This window comes from Thamnophis sirtalis, unplaced genomic scaffold, assembly GCF_051295495.1.
Source record: "Thamnophis sirtalis isolate CommonGarterSnake01/CBP01778 unplaced genomic scaffold, rThaSir2_p1.2 scaffold_16, whole genome shotgun sequence".
NCBI lineage: Eukaryota > Metazoa > Chordata > Lepidosauria > Squamata > Natricidae > Thamnophis > Thamnophis sirtalis.
In genome coordinates, this window is record NW_028261396.1 from 6,364,871 (window position 1) to 6,382,068 (window position 17,198).

Below are 17,198 nucleotides of genomic sequence, written 5' to 3' on the forward strand. Positions count from 1 at the left end.
TAAAAAAAGAAATTCTGTTGACAAGAATTATGTTCTTCTCCCTTCCCTTCAGCATTTGGTGCATTGTTGACCAGAATCCTTTTTTTTAATTTTTGTTAATTTTATTTTGTGAGATTTATGTGTGATCCAATAATGAATCACCTAGCCCAGTGGTCTCCAACCTTGGCAACTTTAAGACCTGTGGACTTCAACTCCCAGAGTTCCTCAGCCAGCAAAGCTGGCTGAGGAACTCTGGGAGTTGAAGTCCACAAGTCTTAAGGTTGCAAAGGTTGAAGACCACTGACCTAGCCTATATAGCTTTTTTTTCTAATTTAATTTTTCTTAAAATTAAGTTGGAATAAAATAAATTGAAGCATCAATGCTACTGACAGAGGGAATATTTGTATGTAGAATTCTTGTGGTAAAAGAATATTTTACATTCAAGTTATTGTAGGGAAATGTCTATAGGTGAGAAAGTCTTGCATACCTATGTTGGATATGTGGGAGAAGCAAGACTGTTCCTTGTTATTGTGAAAGGGAAATAACTCTGCAATCAGTGAAGCAAAATAAGAGGAAGGACACTTGGGAACAGGAATGTAAGGAGCATAAGGATGCCGGGTCAGAACATCTGGCCTCTTGAAGCCCTAAAAATTCCTCTCTCAGAAGAATTCCTAGGTCTTGTTTGTTAAGCCCTTCTTTTAGGCGTCTCCCTCCCACCCAGAATGATTGTGGAACTTCCGTCTTGTGATGCTTTGCTTGGAATTGGAGAGGATTGTTAAGAACAGGGAAGCTAAGAAGCAGGTGAAAGCTGAATTAACATCACACAAATGCTTGTTATGTCTTAAAGATTTATTTGCTAGAAGAGTTCTAAATTATGTTTTAGATAAAAGCTAAAGGCACCCTTGAGTGCAGGTCTGTTCCTGTTAATGACTACATCTGTCCTGTTTTCTTAGCAGCATTGCAGAAGTGGTATATTATTGCCATCCTCTCTGAGTGATTATTGACTGATTCAGTAGCCTTGGAAGACCTAGGCCAGGGGGGGGGTGGGGAGCAATGGCCCTTTTATGACTTGGGAACTCCCAGAATTTCTGAGCCAGCTGTGATGGTCATAGTTCTCCATCTCTGACTTAGCCAGTCTTCCCTCCAACTATTAACCAGGGCTGACTCTTATTTAGTATTTGAGAGCAGCCAAGGTTGGTTAAGGGCTACCACATTATATGGGCCTCCCTATTGCATTACTGTATTTTTGTGTGAAGCCACAAAAACTCACGTCCATAAATTTAATAACATTTCCAATTGCTGGAAAATTTAATCTGCAAATATTGCATGAAGTTTCTTGAAAGTAGTAGAGTAATATGCTAAAACAAACTTTTAGAAGGAATAAATGAAATAAACTGAACACAGGTTGAGAAACCAGAATTACAACGCAACCAGGGTTAAGTAGACCTTTCTTGATGAATATATTGACAGTAATCAAAGTTGCTTGTGTTACGAATCAGAAGTAGTGCGATTCAAGGACTGAAGAAGGTTGCTTTAATGGGGGGAAAAACTTGGATATATGAACTAGGCCTAGGAAAAAGGTAAAACCAAATGTCTGAGCTGGTAGAATACTGGCTGAAATTTTCAGACCACCAGAAAGGTCTGTATTTTCAAATGCAGAATGCAAGTTCTACCATAGTTGGTAAAGAAGCTGTAAAGATATCAAATCAAGGAGAATATCTGTAGCTCAAGGTTCCCTGAGGGGCCCTTGGTGCTGCTCTCTGAGCTTGTTTTGTGTTCTTGCAGGTGTTTCATTACCCAAACTAGTACTAGTAAGGAAACTACTAGCACTGATGAGGCTACCTAGTTTTGGTAATGAAATGTCTGCAAGAAAACAAGGAAGCTCAGAGAGTACTCAAAGTACCACTCAAAGGTATCAAACTCTAGGTATACACAACATTATCCATCCACATTGGCACAAAACAATTTATGCCGGCCTATGAAGACCTGACTTGACATTTAACCAAAATGGAGCATTCTAAGTTATTTAAGTTACTGGTCTTTAAAATGTGTTTGTTTGTGTGTGTCTGTGTGTGTGTGTATGTATTATAAACTTTAAGTCTTGTTAACATTATTTAAAACTATACTTTAACAAATACTTTCAAAGTAGCTCACCAAATCTAGCATACTGACATCATGTAGTTACGTTGACTTGGTTGTATAACTTTCTTTCTCTGGTTTTACATGCACTGTTCCGAGTCTTGTTTTTTACTATCCTCATGTCTGTTTTTCATTTCCTGCCACACTGTCCTTGAATAAAAGAATAAGCGGACATAAGCAATGTAGACTCGCTGTCTGGGAGCTGGAGATCTTTTATCATTCACTGCAGAAACACAGCGAAGACATAGTGAGTACATTGGAAGGAGGGGAAAAAAACCCTTTTTTCATGTTGACATTATTTTTAGTTGTTTTTTCTTTCATTCACTCCCACAAATGGCAGATTATTTAATCTTTCTTCCTAGGAAGGCTGTGCTGCAGGGGTGGGTTTCAGCGAGGACGCACCAGTATCCTGAACCAGTTGGTGAAATTTAGCATGCCATTGTCACATTCCGGCGTTCACGTTGCACTCAAACAGAGATTCAGTTTGTTTGCTGAAAAACTTTTATCTCTATCTAACAAACTACGTGATTACCAGAACTAAATGACAAAGGTAATCAAATCCAAGTCAGTTCTCACCAAGTTAACACCATCACCCATGCATATATACCATTACCCCACCCAGCTCCACCCACAACTCCACCCAGATGACACCCACCCACCATCACCAATCACCGTGACCCCCCACCCTCAGCCACACACCCCCACTCAATGTCCTCATAGCCCCTTTTCCTGGTTAGCCCCATCTGAGCAAAAGAGTTACATCAGAGGAGGCAGTTTTGCACCCGAGTAAAAGAGCCACAGGCAGCTACAGGCTCAATCGACATCAGAGAGGCAGCATCATTTGCCCACCAGGAATATATTTCACTACCGAGGGCAAAGGGGATCACCTTCACCCTCGGCTATCACATGCCTCCTTTCTTTCTTCGCCCGTCCGAATGAGCAGAAAAGGCGAGCCACTAAACTGCCCGCCCCCTCCTCTCTTTCGGCATGGGCTCTCTGGAGGGGGAGGGAAAATCCTGGCGGCACCCCAGCAATAGCAGCTGAGCGAGGGAAGGAGGAATTCTGGGAGTTGAAGTCCACAGCTGGACTTTCTGCCTGTAGCCTGGAACTGACTCCCCGGGATTGTGTTTCAGCCACCCAACCACTTCTGCTGTTGCTGCACTGCAGCCACCAGAGACTTCTTCCTCACTGCCACTTTATTTGGGGCTGAGAAGCGGAAAATCTCCCCTCTCACTTTCCTCAGCCTGTGTGCTATGCGGGGGGTAGGGGAAAGTTCCCCTTGGCTGCCCCTCCAGGAGGACCACCGCATATCCGCCACGGATGGGAGGTTGAAGGGGCGAGGGCAGGTGGAGAACGCCAAGGGGTTTTGGCAGTATGAGAGAAAGACTTCAAAGTCAATGGAGGTGCTGTGTGGCTGGTGTGCCGTTCCAACTTTCCCGGGGTGCAAAATGTTTTAAATAAAGTTTTAGGTTTTGGGGGAGGGAGGTTGTAAAGGGTTAGTGGTGCAAGGGTCTGGTAACTTGACAGCTTTAAGTCCTGCACACTTCAAATGCCAGAGTTCCTCAGCTAACCTGACCGGAGGAGGAACTTATGGTAGTTGAAGTCCACAAGTCTTAAAGCTGTCAAGTTTGAACACCCCTGGGGGTTTTTTCTAAAGGGTTAGGGGTGGAAGAGTTTTGGTACTTGACAGCTTTAAGACTTGCGTGCTTCAAATGCCAGAGTCTCTGAGCCAACATTTTGGTTGCTAAGCAAGAGCATTGTTAAGTGAGTTTCACCACATTTTACAAGTTGGCCACGCCCACCCTGCCAGGCCACTCCCACCCTGTCACATGCTCACCAAGCCACTCCCACCCGGTCACATGACTGCCAAGCCACTCCCCCAAAACAGGCCACACCTATAGAAAAAGTTCTAAAAAAATTTGAAACCCACCACTGCTATGCTGTAAGATACAATATCACTATAGTTAATGTATATAATATACAGTAGTTAATATAACCTAACCCTTGAAACTTGCAGTGTTATTATTTTAGGATACAGTTTTGAATTTTTCCAGCTAAAAATATTTGGTTTATGTGAGAGAGAGGGATTGACAAATTGGCATTTTTTGATATAGGGGGGATTGGCATGTTTAAATAGCTTGTTTTGATTAAGAGATGGTGATAGTGATAGCGTCTTCTTCTTATTTCTTACGAAAAGAGATGAATGTCAAAAATGCCCTCAGCTTTACAGTTGTGTAGCACAGTTTTTAGGCATTGAACACCAGCCATTTTGACTGATGAGTGCCAAAGTAACCAAAGTAGTTAGAAATGCTAAAATCATACTGTATTAAAGAATAATTCAGCAGCATGAAAAAAGAGAATAATGAAAATATTGGCTGGATAGATATTCTTAGAATGAATTGCAGTCCTAATTTGTTCTGCCTTGTTATGAAGAATTAATTTGGGGACATTTGAGCAAATAAACATTTGGGGAAAGCATGTTTGTGTGCATGCATAGATTTAATACTTGTTAAATTTATGTTGGGAGGAAATTTTTTGAAGGGATATCAAAAAATGACTAAAAAACAAGCCGGCAATGGCAGCAGGGACCAGGGAACCAGCTTGGGGGCATGGCCAGCCTGCCGTCTCTGCGGGTTTGGCAACCCAGGCCCAATTTCCACTGCCGGTTTGCCCAAACCGGTGCGAACCGGTATCAACCCATCTCTGGAGAGATTTGTTAATTGAGTTTTGCCCCATCTTATGACCTTTCTTAGCACAGTTGTTAAGTGAATCACTGCAGTTGATAAGTTAGTAATCTGGTTGTTAAGTGAATCTGGTTTCCCCATTGAGTTTGCTTGTCAGAAGGTTGCAAAATGGGATCATGTGACCTTGGGACACTGGGACTGTAGGAGTCTGTTGTCAAGCTTCTGAATTTTGGTCACATGAACATAGGGATGCTGCAAAGGTCGTAACTCTGAAAACGGTGATAAGTCACATTTTTCAGTGCCATTGTAACTTTGGGGACTAAATGAACTGTTGTAAGTTGAGGACCACCTGTATTTCACGTCTAAGACTTCTGAGTGGAATATATGTTCCCAGCCTCTGTGTAAAATGTTGTTGTCTGGTTCTGATAACTGATAATCGTTGAAGTATCTTTAATTAAATGCAGTGGAAAGTCGAGATAATTTTCTATTACATATTATTTAAATTATTTAAATATTATTATTTTAAAAATTTGCAGTTTGCTGTCAGGAATCCCCAGAGCTGTGAGCTGAAGAGAACCCCATGAGGAAGAATTACGGGACCGTCAGTCCTGAAAGAGCCTTTATTCCCTTTATTTTGGGAAATAAGGTTGGCTGCCTGCTGTAAAGTGGGAAAGGCAGAGACAAAAGAAGCACATGTATTCAAATTGGGTTTGTCAACTTTTATGATTTAGCACCTTGTATCTTATTATAATGTAGGAATGGGACGCTATCTCTAATCATCAAGATCTTTATTATAGCATCTTCCTTATTGACTTCCACCTCCTTCATTTCACCATTCAATCCGTCATCATCATCAAATCAATCAATCTTTATTCACTCCCAGACCAGAAAACACAATTAAATTCTGCACAGGAAGCAGTGAGGGCATTGAATGTGACGCTAGAGCTGTGTTCAAGAGCTACTGCTGGGTTTTCCTTCTCATTGACTCAGCCCTCCTTCCCCTGAACACAGGATCCTCTCTTTAGGACAGGAAGCAGGAGAAATGGCTGAAGATGCTACAGCATGAAGAAGGAAAGAGAAGGGAAAACAGATGGCTTTTAAGAGTAGGAATTGCAAACTTAGTCATAGGTCTTTTGTATCCTGCAGCTGGGAGGGGGAACATTTCAGTCTGGTGACATACAACAGACAGAGCTGCGCACAACCCTTCATGCAGCCTTTCCTAATTTGGACAACCTGCAGATTTCAGTTCTTAGTAACCTCAAGAAGGATCACGTTATTCTGGTGAATTCTGGAAGGTGGAGTCATACATCAGGAAGGCACCGTCTTGAGGAGGACGGCTCTGATTCAACCGTAACGTCTATTTCCTGCGGAGGAAACTGAGATTAGACAGCTGGGCTTCTTCCACATGCTTCAGATTCAAAGGGAAACAATTGGAGTAATACCTGTCAGCCGCTTCTTTAAACAGCTGCTGATTTTTCCTAGGACCGGACAAGGGCCTCCCGTGACTGTAGTACAGAGGGGAGGGAGAAGAGGAGGAATTGGTTGAAGGAGTTGCCCACACACTTCCCAAAGCACCTTCTTTCCTTTAAGTTAAAAGTACCGTACTCCACAGGGCTATTTTGCAGTCAGGCAAACGGGCTGAGCTGAATATAGTGTTGACGTATCTTGGAGAGGCATCACACGTTAGTAAAGCACACACCTCTGACACAGAGGGTCTCAAGTTGAATCCCTGGCATCTGCAGGTAGGGCTGGAGGAATTGCTACCTGTAATCCTGCAGTGCTACAGGTACTTATGGCATCTTTCAAATGAGGATCAAAACCTGAATTTGTTTGGCTTTGTGCATTCTTGGTGTTTTTAGTCTGCATCAGGGGGGGGGGGCTGCTGGGGGTTCGCAGGGGTTTGGGAGAACCTCTAGCTAAGATTCTGTGCCATTCGCTGAACCCCCAAATCCCACTCCTGGCTGGCCCCACCCATCCTGCCCCTCCCCTCCCAGGAGTCCCCACATAGCCCGTTTTGGATGCAGGTAAGTGGAGGGCGTGTGCGGAGGCCCTGGGGAGGGCAAAAAAAGGGCTATCAGGAAGGCCAGAAACGGGCCTCTTTCCACCCCTCAGAGGGACTCCGGAGCCCATCTTCGCCCTCCCAGAGGCTTGAGGAAAGCGTCCAGAGCCCAGGGAGGGGAAAAACACCCCCTACCATGGTGCAGGAGGTGCCCAACATGGCCACGCCCACGCAGCAACCCAGCAGAGAATCCCTTGCTAAACTTTTTGAAGCCCACCCCTGGTCTGCATGTGGCAATGTTCTGCCTTGCTCTGTCCTCCAGGTATGCTGTTCCATTGCCGCAGGGCATTCTGCCCAGCTTAGAAAGTTTGAGAGGGTTTTGTCCACGTGCTGCAATTTATTTTTGATTTAAAGCAGGAAGAGAAGCGAGAGGCTGCACAGTAATGCATTGCAAAATCCCAGCCTTCTGTAAAATTTCTAGCTCAAGATTAAATTGATATAGAAATGGTATTCCTCTGGGAATGAAGATAAAAGCGTTGTTTCCTTTCCCGGGTAATGCAGTATAAACCTTTTTTTTTTTAAGGATAAATTTTGAGAGATGTATTCATTGACTATTTTCTTCCAAATAAGGTTTGGGTATAACTGTCATTTTATGAAGCTAATATGAGAAATAAAGAAGGTTAAAGAGGGAAGAGTTTGTGTTTGTAACCAGGATATAGTGTAGATCAGGGGTGTCAAACTCACATCGTCATGGTGGCATCACTTGACGTATTGAGACTTTCCCCCCCTTCCCTAAACCAGGGGTGGGTGTGGCCAGCGCACGATACATCTGCCCCGCGGACTGCAAGTTTAACAGCCCTGTTGTAGATTAAACTGGCCTTTCTCAACAAATCTTATTAACGTGATAGTACATTGGATAGGTACCAAGAGCTTATCTTTAAAACCCCTTAAAGACCTTCCTTTAATTTCAGTTCTGTACAGAGATTTTGCTCTTTTCTTTTGAAGGAAGTTTTTTTTTTTTTCATGCTACGGTGACTCTTGAAAGAAATATCCTGGACTCAATCCCCTTTGAAGTAATAAATGCTATAAGTGCTTGTCTTAAAATTTGCTCTGAGTGAAGTTAGTAACATATTCTGGATTGCTTCTGTCCTGAAATTGCCAGGAATTGAAGAATAACTAAAATAAGCGATTATGCATCATGCCTGACCCTTGGCATACAGATGGAAATAAGTTTGTCCTCCAGGCATTTTCTTTATTGGAAGAACAAAGAATGTACGGGGGGGGGGGGGGGGAGGGGAGATAAGATCCCTGATTATTTCCAGGATTTGGAGATACCATTATCTGGAAAACATGTTGGTGCATTCCAGATTTTCTTGTCAAAAGAAACATTTGTTTATTGATATTTATTGTTACTCTTACACTGATAGCAATGTCTAAAAAATACTTATTCATTTCATGTAGGGTGAAAAAAGGTGATGGAAAATATGGTTGCGTTGCAGCACCAGAGGACCCAGGATGAAATAGATTATCTGGAACCTTTTCAGTCAGGTTTCAGGCCAGGCTGTAGGGGGGGAAAAAACATCTTTGGTAGATAAACTCTGGGAAGAGTGGGGGAGGGGCAGTGCATCCTTCTTAGTCCTTGTTGAACTCTTGGTAGTTTTTGATATCTGTTGGGGCCAGCTGTAAGATTTGGGACTGGATGGGCAGTTTTGTGCGGGTTTGGCTCCTTTCTCGGAGGCTAGTCCCAGTTAGTACATTTAGGGAGCAAGGAGTCCACCCCATGACTGCTGCTTTGTAATGAACCACAGGGCTCAGTCCTTTTGCTCATTTTTAACATCTACATGAAGCCACTAGGTGAGGTCATATGACAACACAGAATGAGCTACCATCAACTCCGCATCTCCGTCCCAGGTGATTCAAGTGTTGCGGTAGCTGCCTTTTCGCTGTGCCTGGAGGCTTGGGGGGAGGATGTCTAACCCTAATCCCAACAGGCCTCAGCTTGAGCCGTGGGAAGATGGAGTGGTTGTGGATCCATGGAGTTTATCCCCTTTGGTCTTTGATAGGGTTGCTGCACTCCCTGGGGTTCCTCACAACTCCTACTCAAAGAGCAGGTGGCAGTCATGTCCAGGAGAGCCTTCACTTCATTTTGTGTTGTGTGTCAGTTGCGCCATTTCCTAGGTCATGAGGCCCTGCACTTAGTCATTCATGTTTTGGTCACCTCTTGTTGGATTATTGTAAGGAACTCTGCATGGGGCTATCCTTGAAGCCACAGCTGGTATACAGAGTGCAGCTGTGCCGATGCTTCTGGAGGCTTCTGGGGTGGTGCATTTAACACCAATGTTATATGAGCTGCACTGGTTGCTGTTTGTTTCCTGGACCAATGCAAGGTGTTGGTTATTAGAGAACCTTTTGTGCAATTGGACTAGGTAATTTGAGGAATGGTCTTGCCCCACTGGGTTTGGCCCCTTCCATCCAGTCAAGGAATTGAGTTATGGGGCTTGAGGAGAAGAGCTTGGTCTGCCATGGCTCCTGCCCTCTGGGAAATCTTGCAGCCAGAGGTGTGAGTCCTTTCCAGCCTTCTGGAAAGTCCTTAAAACCAGGCTGTGCCAGTGACTTGGGGCCTGGATGATGGATTGCTATGCTAGTTGGTTGAGTACGAGACAAAAACCCACCCGCTTACTGTCTGTGATCTAGTTTCTCAACCTTTATTTTAATGGTTAATTTTAATGCTTTTAATTTTTTATCTTTATGTTTTTATGCCATTGTAAGCTGCCCAGAGTCAGTTTGGATAGTGAGATGGGGCAGGGGGGAATATAAATTTTGTAAATAATTAAATGTAATTCTTAACTTTGTTTCTTCCATTTTTTTTTGTTTTGTTTTGGAACAGGGCATACGGAAGAAAAATAGAATAATCTGGAATTCCAGATATAATTTTTTTTGTCATATCACACTCCCCCCCCCCTTTGGCTTTAATTAGAGAGAAATGCCATCGAAAAGGATGTAATACAGTTATTACCCAGTGTTTATTTTCAACTTGTTGAAATGTTAACCATAAAAGATATGACAGTAATCAAGGAATTTTTTTCTCCTTTCCCTAACAGAGATCTTCGGTTCAATCGAATTAAAGAAATCCAACCTGGTGCATTTAGAAGGCTTAAAAATTTGAACACATTGTAAGTTTTATTCTTCTTACAACTTTTTTTTTGCTTTTGTAAGCTGTTAATCATTTTTAATTGTATCTCCATTTGTATTTTGTCTCATTAAGACTTGTAACACTTGTTTCAACGTACAATAAGTTTTCCTTTCCATAGATTTCTGACTAGAGTTTTAAAGATTTTAAATTTAATCAGTGTTTTGTGTAATCCACATGGAAGAGCATAAGAAATCTGGCCGTCTGTAATTTTTGTTGACTTCCATATAAATTTATCTAATTTGCAATCATGTAAAAGAATTGACAGCCACTGGTCCACCAACAGATATCCTAGGGATCCACCATAATCTATCAATCTCTTAGCACTTTTACCTAAATATTTTTAATTTTTGAAAATATTAATGTAGTGTTTCCACATAGGCTTTTCTAAAGATAGCAGAAATAGTTTATATTCTCATTCCTATTGTTAGTTCCATAAAGACGTATCAGAACTTGCTCATCTAATTCATAGTACAGGTAATCCTCACCTTCCAAAATTCATTTAGTAACTATTCAAAGTTACAATGACATTGAAAAAAGTGAGTTATGACAATTTTTCACACTTACAGCCATTGCAGCATCCCCAGGGTCTCGTGACCAACATTCGGACACTTGGCATCTGACTCAGATTCATGAGGGTTGCAGGGTCTTTTGGGGGGGGGGGGTCATGTGATGACATTTTGTAAACTTCTGACAAGCAAAGTCAATGAGAAATACCAGATTCACTTAACAATGATGTTAACTGATTTAACAACTGCAATGATTCACTTAACAGCTGTGGCAAGAAAGGTCATACAATGGGGCAAAACTCACTCAACAGATGTCTCACTTAGCAACAGAAATCTTGGGCTCAATTGTGGCCATAAGTCGAGGACTACAGTATTGATAGATATTATTTCAGCTTTCCCTCTCCGGTGTCCTCCAGATTTGTTGGGCCAGCAACTATTTCAGCCACAGTAAGCAATATTAATAGAAATCACCATGGCCAAAATAGAAAGCATATTTAAATTAATCCAACCAAATGGTTACTAATAAAGTGAGCAAGCTTTTCAATTTTCCAATATTCCCATCAGATGATGATAATATTCAGAGAGCAATAGTAGTAATTTTGCCATTGAATGTAACAGCATACTTCGAATGTTGCATCTACTCTAGTTATCTTTCTGAAAAAGAGGTGTCGAGATTGATATTTTGGAATAAAGCATCTGGTCCATATTTATTTTTTTCAATCCATCATTTTAAGAAAATCCTGTTATTGTTATTTTGTAATTAATTATTACAGTTCTTCAGTGGAAAAAAATGCCTCTTTTTGTTTTCTATCCTAGACTCCTCAACAATAATCATATTAAAAGAATACCAACTGGAGCATTTGAGGACCTTGAAAATCTAAAATATCTGTAAGTGCAAACATATTCTCAGAGATATGTTGATACAAAACGTTTTTTGTGCACTGGGTCTGTGCAGGTTGACTATTGTTTGCTTAATGAAGGATTCTTTGGTTTCTTTCAAGCTTCCTCTTAGTCTTTGCTGTAGCCAGAAGTACTAGAGATGGCAACCTCTTCTTAGCACTTCTAAATGTTTTCCCAAGCTCTGTGTAAGAGCTGTGTACATCCAGAAGTCTCTTGGCTTTTGAAACTTATTGAGGTGCTGAGGATGGTTTGCAAAGCAATTCCTCTTCACTTTTAGTCGAACCATCTATGCTGTTTTGTGAATTAGCTTCAAGGAAGAAGTTGACCCAAATCTTCACAAAAGCAAAATGCACCTCAGAATTTCCACAGGCCAATTAAACAGTGTGAAAACCCCAAAGAGCTTTAGATGACAAAAAAGGGCTAGGATTACTATAGACGTTTCTTAATTTTTCTGCGGATTTTTCTATTAATAAAGATTAGTATTTAGGATTATTTCTTAAGGCCTTAAAATAATGTTTGTAGCATAGCATTTTCAAAGCATCGTAAAGGCTTAATTTACATTGTAGTAAAAAGTAATAGCTAAGTGTATATATTAATATTAATGTTAGCATGATATCATAGCAACCCCAAACTATGTTATGTGAGTTTCTGAGTTTTCCATTTATGGTTTTTAAGTTAGGGTGTGAGAGTAGTTTATTCTCCTTCAATGATACCATTGCAAAGACAAAAATTAGACATCGGCTCCATGGCCAGAATATATGAAAAAAAATGAATCTTACATTTGAATGTAAATAAAATTATTTGCATGATGAGGGACCCTAAGAAAGGAGTAAGCAGTAAATTGGATAAAACTTCCCGTTAGATCTCCCTGCTCAACATGGGAGAGTTGGGAATGAATCAGTTGGATGGATGTGTCTGTGGGAAGTAGATTCTTCAGAAATGAAAGGCCTTCATAAAAGTTCTTGTCTATGGTTATATAAAAACTAGTAAACGCAGGTTTCCAAGTATTCAGCAGAAGTTAGAGCATGGGAAAAGGAGAAGGAAGCTCGATTTATGACTAAAGGAGAAATCCTGGAATTAGTATGCTTAAATTAAATGCATGGCTGGGTGAAGGAGCTTTTGCGAATTCGAAGATTGCTCAGCCCCCTCCCCAGGAAAATAGGAATGCTGTCCTGTACAAAGAAGATGGGTTCCAATGTGCTATTTCTGCTGATTAACCCTCTCAGAACCTGAATACTTCTGTGGTGGCCTGAGCAAGATTTTCAGGATTTTTCCTGTTAATTCTTTCCCTACAATTTTGGTAACCTGTCTGCATCATTTGTCTATAATCTACTCTTCCTTCTATTTTCAAAGGTGGCTTGTTTAAATATGAGCTGGTTAATAACCTCCTTACACAGACACACTGATTTTGTTACCTGTATCACATTTGTCTGGATAGCTTGCAGTTCCACATTTTAAATAAACTTCCATTTATCTTGAATTTCATTCTCCTTGAATACCGTATTTTCACGACCAAAAGCCGCACCGGATTAAAAGCCGCAGTATCAATTAACGTTAATTTTTTTAACTTTTTCCACATATAAAGCGCACCGGGTTATAAGCCGCACATTTCCCGACGCTTCTGGACATCGCGAGGAGCGGCACGAGGGTTCTTGGCGCTCCGGGGGGCGCCGAGGGCGGCTGGGAGGGGCGCGCGGCTTGGTTTCTCCTCCCTGGACGTCGCAGCGGCGGCCCCGGGCTCACCGATCTCTGTGTTTTTCGCATCGGGGCATGCTCTTGCAGCGCGCCCCGATGCGAAAGGCACTGGGATCGGTGAGTTTGGGGCTGCTGCTGCGGCGTCCAGGGAGGAGAAACCAAGCCGCGCGCCTCTCCCAGCTGCTTTCGGTGCTTCCTGGAGCGCCGGGAGCCACAGATGTCCAGAAGCGGCTTTTGGGGCTGGTGGGGATTGGATTTCCGGCTCGGTGGCCCCTGTCGCTTCTGGACGTTGTGGGGAGCCAAGGAGAGTGTGGAGGGGAGCGCGCGACGGTTCTTGGCGCTCCGGGAGGCGGGAGAGGCGCGCGGTTTGATTTCTCCTCCCTGGATGTCGCCCGATCTCTGTGTTTTTCGCATTGGGGCGTGCTGCAAGAGCATGCCCCGATGCGAAAAACACGGGGATCGGCGCGCCCGGGGCCGCCGCCGCGACGCCCAGGGAGGAGAAACCAAACCGCGCGCCTCTCCCGCCTCCCGGAGCGCCAAGAACCGCCGCGCGCTCCCCCCCACACTCTCCTCGGCTCCCCACAACCGCAACAGACGTCCAGAAGCGACAGGGGCCACCGAGCCGGAAATCCAATCCCCACCAGCCCCAAAAGCCGCCTCTGGACATCTATTGCAGTCGCGAGGAGCAAAGCAGCTGGGAGATCTTTTTCCACATATAAAGCGCACCGGGTTATAAGCCGCACTGCCGATTTTGGATCAAAATTTAGGATTTTTAGTGCGGCTTATGGTCGTGAAAATACGGTACTTATATCTGTTGGACTAGGAAAAAATCATTAATATCTCAGCTTTTTATTTTCTTAATATCCTAAATCTTAAGGTGAAATGTTCACTTCAGACAAAAGTCTCCACTCCTTTCCAACCAATTATTCCATATTAGCGAAAGAAATTTTGTGATAGCTGATCTTCTGGTTTATTAGCCTACCTGCAAAAAGGTGAATTTGTTAGCAGATCAAATGAGAAATTTACTAGCTCCTCTATATTTTCAACAGAATAATGGAAATCTCTTGTGTTTATCATGCTTTCTCATTGCAGAAATTGGTAATCTGACCTTGGAAAGTATAATACTAATCTTCTGTCTCGTATGGTACTCTATGGCAAATGCATAGAATTATATAGCAATTATTATTTCCTGTTCCTTTTATTTTCTTACAAATGTACTTTCTTACTCTGATGTGACTTGGTGTACTATCATGGATATGGTTCTGAATATACGTGCATTTACAAAGGATATTCAAAATGAGTACTTTTTTTTCTTTTTCAACATCTGATTGTGTTGATAACAATGTATCATACTTTCTGTGCCATCTCTTAGAAGCAGATGACCACATCTCTTCATTGGGGTGCTTCAAGTCCATTTCTGTAGAACATTAATTGGAATAAAATGGCCCTTGGGACTCCACTCGTGTATCCACTCCTATTACTGTACCTAGTTTATATTTTTGTAAGAAAATATAGTAAGAAGTGAATTACCGATTGACCAAAGAAACTGTGTAATGGTAAATTGGCTAGATAATTTCACAATTGGTTCAATAACCTCTTCCATAGAATAGTAATAGATCAGCAGCATCTTGGAGAGAAATATCAAGTGAAGTACCATATGGCTCTGTCTGGGCACCCTTCAGTTCCATACTTTTATAAATTACTTAGCGAGTTTGGAACTCTGCTATCAAATCTGCAGAGTTAATACAGTTGCAAAGCTAGGAGTGGTGGCTAATACTTCAGAGGAGAGAAAATTTAAATGTAGATGTACAACATTAGACTGAAAAGAATATGATCGAATTTAACAAGGAGAAATATCCCGTTGTGTTACCTGGTTAGTAAAAATAGAAGACGTAAGTGGAGAATGGGGAAAACAAAGTTTGTCAGGGTATAGAAAGAGATCCGGATGTCCTTGTAAGACTGTAAGTTAAATAAGAGCTAGTAACATGATGCAGCTGTCCCATACGCATAAGAGCCTCTTTCCCCATCATAGGAAGTAGTTGTTCCATTCAGACTCCACTTACTGTAGAATGCAGTAGCCAGTTCTGGGCATCCCATTTCAGAATAACAGAGTTGAAGGGGACCTTGAAATCACCTGATCAACCAGGAGATCCCCTTCCATTCAAAGTGGAAGTCTGTCAAGTTGATGAGAGTTTATGAAGAACAAGTAAAGAATGGAGGTGTATTTAGTCTGTAGAAGATATTATTGGGGGGGATAGGATAGCAGTCTTTACATATCTGTATATAAGATACGTGACATAAAATTCATGTCACAAAGTTGTTAAGTTCTAAAAACTTGTAGAGAGCTAGGGAAAGATCCCTAGAATCTTTAGAAGTATTGCACAATACTTGTTTAGTTAATTGGTATTTTTAACTATTTAAATGCTGAATCTTAGATACAAGATTACAATCAAATTATCATAATTAAAAGAAATGGCATAATGTTTTTTAAACTGCATATAGTAGAATTTTCCTTTAGAATAAGTTTTCAAAAATTTAAATCCAATATGGCAATAATATAAATGTTTTTATTCTTGTTTCTAAATATTCCTTTTCTTTCCTGAAAATTCATCTATTTCTACAGTGTATCTGAACCTGGTTTCCAGCAGGAGATTTGAATTAAATTGATTGAATTGAAAATACAAAAGTGTACAAAAATATTTTAAATACCAGAAAATGCATTTCTAATCTTTCTTGGTTTATAGCCCATTTTCTCAGATTTTTCATTTGTTAACCTGAGAAAGAAAGAGTTTTTCAAGTTGCAGATTAATGAATAATAACATTATAGGGAAATGAAATCCATAAAGTATATAATGTTATATAATAACAGTTGCTATTCATAAAACATTAGGTGTGATAGTGATATTAGACAACTTATTAACACATATATTATGATAAAAATCTCTGTTTAATCTGTTTTGCTTTCCAGAAGCTGAATAGAATTTCTACCTCTCCAGCCATTCCCCTTGACTGCTGATTTTCTTCTAAATAGAATATTAATATCATTGTCCTGATGGTACTAATACTTAGGAAAATGCTATAGTCTGTAAAAGTCATAAAACACTGTAATGCATCTTTTAGATAAATGTATTTATATAAACTTGGAATTGAGTTTTTCAGACAGAAGAACAGCTTCAGTATGTAATTGACTATTTTGAGATCGAAATATTTTAATCCTATCACAGTTGTTTAATATTCTGTGAGCAGGAAAGAAATTTTTTTACAATTCTACGAAAAAACCCCACCCCAAGCGTAATTACCAACATGCTTTAAAACAATAAAGAAGCTAGACTTGATAACAAACAAATCTTTCATTTCTGGAAACTACTCTGCTGCTAGATTTATTTAGCATTAAGTTATCTTTAAATTATTTTATTGATATGATTGAACAATCAGTCTAGTTAATAAATACAAAGGGGTTGTGATTGTGCCCACCGTTAACTGTTTTCACTGTGCTTCTTGTGATATCTATTTATTTTTCATTTGTATTATCATATCTTATATCATGTCAGAGGTTTTCTTGCCACTCCTATGGTAAAGTTGTACTCTATTAATAATCAAACTCTTGTACAGTTACATTTTTAGTCGACTTCCTAAATTCTGCCCAATGACATTTTTTGATCTGCAATTTCTTTAACTTTTAAGATTAAAAGTTAATTATTTTGATAGAGTTGTTATGCTACATATCTGATAATGTATTTATTTAAGCTTTTCAAATTATTAATGTTTTGAAGAGAAACAATTAGTTCAGGGAAAATTCGTTCTCCATATTGAGTAGTACTAGAATCATGATTACAAGAGATGGACATAAATTACCTTAGTGCTATGAATTCGTAATCACACGGATGGAAGCTTAAGTCGTCATTATCTTAGTTCTGTGTCAAGATGGTTCCCAGGCCTGTTCTGAAGCTGCCTTCTCAAGTAGAAGTGAAAGCTACTTGGTGACTACATTTGAAGTCCAGCACAGTGTTCTGTTTGTACCCTAAAGCTTCTGACCAACACTCTCAAATGAAAAATGTTCTGTTGTGTATACATGTCTCGTTTTGTTGCTTTCCATTGTGTAT

The 17,198-nt window shown here is 40.8% G+C and overlaps 1 protein-coding gene across 2 annotated transcripts in view; it reads left to right on the plus strand.

Annotated features, from left to right (window-relative positions):
- Positions 1 to 17,198, plus strand: part of PXDN (peroxidasin) — a 75,662-nt gene that overhangs the window by 15,585 nt on the left and 42,879 nt on the right. For both annotated transcript variants that reach the window (XM_087702787.1, XM_087702788.1), the window contains exons 2-3: positions 9,903 to 9,974; positions 11,317 to 11,388. In XM_087702787.1, coding sequence (XP_087558913.1) covers positions 9,903 to 9,974; positions 11,317 to 11,388 — 144 coding nt within the window. The remainder of the gene's footprint in view (positions 1 to 9,902; positions 9,975 to 11,316; positions 11,389 to 17,198) is intronic.